At 35.9% G+C, this 4,142-nt stretch overlaps 1 protein-coding gene across 1 annotated transcript in view; it reads left to right on the plus strand.

Moving 5' to 3' along the window:
- Positions 1-3,550, plus strand: part of LOC106106840 — a 31,932-nt gene extending 28,382 nt beyond the window's left edge. The window contains exons 11-14 of the mRNA XM_013287498.1: positions 3-116; positions 330-548; positions 630-799; positions 905-3,550. Of these exons, the coding sequence (XP_013142952.1) occupies positions 3-116; positions 330-548; positions 630-799; positions 905-2,693 (2,292 nt within the window). The 3' untranslated portion in view covers positions 2,694-3,550. The remainder of the gene's footprint in view (positions 1-2; positions 117-329; positions 549-629; positions 800-904) is intronic.
- Positions 3,551-4,142: the final 592 nt, after the last annotated feature.

Below are 4,142 nucleotides of genomic sequence, written 5' to 3' on the forward strand. Positions count from 1 at the left end.
AGACGCCGCCGCCAGCGCCCGTTGCCCACACCCAGGTTTCCACCACGCCACACTCCCACTCACATCCACCAACACGCATGTTCGGTGACACCGTCACTGCTCACCATGTCAATAAGGTTATTTCAGAATTATATATAATTATTTTTTTGCCAATCAGACTAATTCCTAAGAAATATAAAACCAGAATTAATAAGTAACCACAAGTACAACATTGCAACATTAAGCCCATAATGCTTCCAATAACTAAAATCTCTAGTAGCGTGGTAAATTCTGAAAAATTAACTCTATCTAGGAATTCATTACTAACATTTTAAATTTTATTGCTTTAGGGTCGCTTGGGAAGCAATTCTCCAGGGCTACCGCCGACTTTACCGGCGCCGTCGCCGGGCGCCCTTAGCTCTTCAGCTAGTGCGACATTCCATGCTTCTAGTGGAACTACCTCCGCTACTAATGCAATTAAGAGTTCCACATCTGCCGCCAGCTTTACTACCCATGCTGTTATTGAAACAAGAAGCTTTGGGCCGCAAACTCTCCCAATGCGTTCACAGGTGCGGTTGCAAAATAAATGAGGAACTTTTGACATTGTCACAGTTATGTTTTTTTTCACGTTTTCTTTTATATATGTTAAGGTGGCACAAAACAAAGCTGTCCCCACTAAGAGTGCTGTGGCAACAGTCGGAGCTGTGGGTAACGTATCACTGCATAGCTCCAATGATTCAGGGTTTTCAAATGAGCCTCCGCCACAACCTGATGTTGACTACAGCGACGAAGAGGCACAGCGGCTTCGTGTACCAATCAGGTATTTATTATATTTGTTGTTTTTGTGTGAGTAGATCATTGTGTTTTTATTTGTTTATGCTTTTTGTAGATTTGCTAGACTTATTATTTAAATTTTTGTTTGTAGTAAAAACCAGCTAACCAACGACAACAAAGCCTATTTGTTAAAAACACAAAGTCTTAGACGTGGCCCAAAGCCCGCAAATGCAAACGGGTACTTAACTGATGATCAACAATTGTTACTGCGGAACATGCTCGACATGGACAAAGATTCTCAGAAAGTAAAAAGAACAAAATCCTTCTGGAAATTCGGTCGCACAACTTCTGAAGAGATAATGGAGGGAATGTCTCTATGGCAACATAGAGATATCGTGGATACAGTACCAGAATACAAGAAAAAATTGTTTACAAAATTAAAGAAAGAATTACGCCCTGCTCCAGATATACCTGAACCCAGAAAACCTACAAACAACGAAAATAAGACTTCACCCGAAAGTGTTCAAACACGACCACAAGATAGAACTACAATTGATAGAAAAGACGTAAAAGTGACTGGTGGATTACGACAAGCTAAAAGTCTGGGATCTATACAAAATGAAGAACGTATCGAAACAATTAAGAAAGACAACGAAAATTATCAGCAAAGCCAGGCAATAAATAAAAAGAGCATGTCCGAGAAATCAATAGTCGAAGAAAAACATGAAGACTTTACACTACGAAATGAATCTCGACACTCAGACTTAACTAATACAAGCACTATTAAAACAAACTTTGAAAACAGTTTTTATAACGATGAAAATGGTGATGGCTTTGTAATGAAAACTGTGAAGCGGAGAGAAATACTTCAAAGATACGACAATGATAGCAGTTCTGATGTTAATTCTGTTGCTTCAAGCACTGATCCATACGATTGTATTATTGTTGACGATCATATGACATCAAAGAAGCAGCAAGAACTTGATAGACGCAGACAAGGTCGTATGATAGACGAAGAAGTTAAAAAGAGCAAAGAGAATGCTTACATGCCAGAGTTCGAAGAAATAGAAATAAATCCCATTAAACAACATGTTCGTGGCACAGCAACTAATGAGAAAACCAAAAAATCGTCCATAGAGCGTTCTCAGCAAGTTATGGAATTCAAAACGTTCAAAGATAATTCAAAGGAAATTAAAACATTCTCTGCTTCATCCGAAACATTGAAATACAAAGACAATGAACCAATCGCTGATAGATATGGCATTCCCATAGAGCGCAATAATAATGAGCCGTATAATGGTTATGATGATGGAACTCTAAAATACAAAAAAGGTAGAGAAAGCAAGGAAGAAAAGAATCGTCAATCTAATGGCTTCGAAAATGGAAAGAAGATTAAAGAATATCCACAAAACGAAAATCGTCAGCTAAAGAAAGAGCAGCGACCAAATGAAAATCGAGAACCGAGAATTGATTATTCTTTGGACAGACGTCAAATTAGAAAGGATTTCAGTGATACCAAAAACAGAGATGCTAGATTAAGAAACAGATCTAACAGGAGTTACGATGACAGTACTTTACCATATAACGGACGAAAGGAAGAAAGGTACTACGATGCTAATATTTCGTACTTCAGCGACCAAGAACGACGTGCATCGCGATACGATTACGAAACTGATTCCAAAAAAGCTGAAAAATCTAAAATAAGGCAGGAAGAAGCCAGGCTTGAGGCGAGGCGTTTTATGGACCGTCGAAGTGAAGGCCCCTACAGTGAGTCCGATGACCAAAAGTTCAATGAAGCCTTAAAACAACAGCGACCCCAATTACTTCCACGCACAAAACTGCTCAAAAGAAGTGTAGATGGCAGTGAATTACCGGAAGAAGGTCACACATTCGGGCCATGGTACGACTTATGGGGTCGAGAATCAGCCATGTATAAGTAGCCTTAGACTTTTTTGTATTCTAGTTTTAGTTGCATTTTACGATGTATGTATAGTTTTGTCCATTTTTTTAATTTTGATCATTTTTTATTGTTTTCTTGTTGTTAATCAATCTTTACTTTAATTTATTTAGTATCAACATGTAGATCGTTTTTTATAAATGTAACATTTTTTTTTATTTAACAGTTTGGTTCAGAAAACTAGAGCTAGGGGATTTGTTATTATTTCCTTAATAATCTATGAAATTATGGGTTGCGGTAATAATCATTCTGTTTTCTTTTTCGTTACTTCTAGGGTTGTGAACCCTGCCTTTAGGCGCTAATATTCGATACCATAAATTCTGTAGTCATTTATCTCTTTTATCCTGGATTTTGTTAAATTTTATGGCAAATTTTATTAACATCTAATTTACGTGTTTACTTACTAAGTCGTTGCATTAAGTACCTGTTATTGGACCAAGATATTTTATTTATTTAGAAAAAAAATTACAAACAATTTGTGAAAATATTACCCATTCCTTACCTACATATCAGATAATTGGAAATTATCCATTTTTATTTAAATGATGAAACCCGTTAATTTGTAGTACAAATTGCAATCTAATCAGAGGTTGAAATGATTTTAAATAACGAATTAACTAATAAAAAGTTTGTATGCGTTTTTCTACACAGGCCACAACAATTCGCGACGGTGAAACTAAGAAAGGCATTAACAAATGACCGGTCGTCGCCTGCCATTGATTAATATTATACTTAAATATTTTGTTATATGTATGTACTAAAATGTAAATTAGAAACACCATGTATTTTGTACAGTTATTCATAGTTTAAGAAAGAATATATCACAATTTTTTACAATAATGTTTGTTTTATTTGTATCCAAAACCACCGCAACTATGACATTTAATGGACGAATACATTTTTTTCTCTATTCAAAATATTAGTAGATTTTTGTTAATTTACTAATATTTCCTTTAACAATTCCAACTAAGCTCTAGGCTTGTGCTAGGATATGGTTTACGACAATAGTCGGATGGTGGGATTCGAACCCTCGACTGCAAAACGGTAGTCCGTACCCAAACCATTATCCAATAGCGCTTTTTAGCACACATTGGCACCTCACTTTTTAAAATTCGTCATACATAAGTCAACATTTTATCATGTCTTACTAACTTCTTACTAATATTATAAATAGTGCAGATAGATGAATAGATGTTTCGTAGAGTTTATCGCCTAAACGGCTGAACGGATGTCGATGAAATTTGGTATAATAAAGGTTTAGTCTGGAAAACAGATAGGCATTCTTTTGTTATTTTAATTCCACGCGGACGGAGTCGCGTGAGAAAGCTAGTTTACGTCAAAACAGTGGTCATCATTTTCAGCTTTGCTAAAGTTAGGTGACGTTAAACTTGACGAAAGATTTTTAAATTTATAAATTACAACTTTTATGCAA

Source organism: Papilio polytes, unplaced genomic scaffold (assembly GCF_000836215.1).
Source record: "Papilio polytes unplaced genomic scaffold, Ppol_1.0 DF822067.1, whole genome shotgun sequence".
Taxonomy (NCBI): Eukaryota; Metazoa; Arthropoda; class Insecta; order Lepidoptera; family Papilionidae; genus Papilio; species Papilio polytes.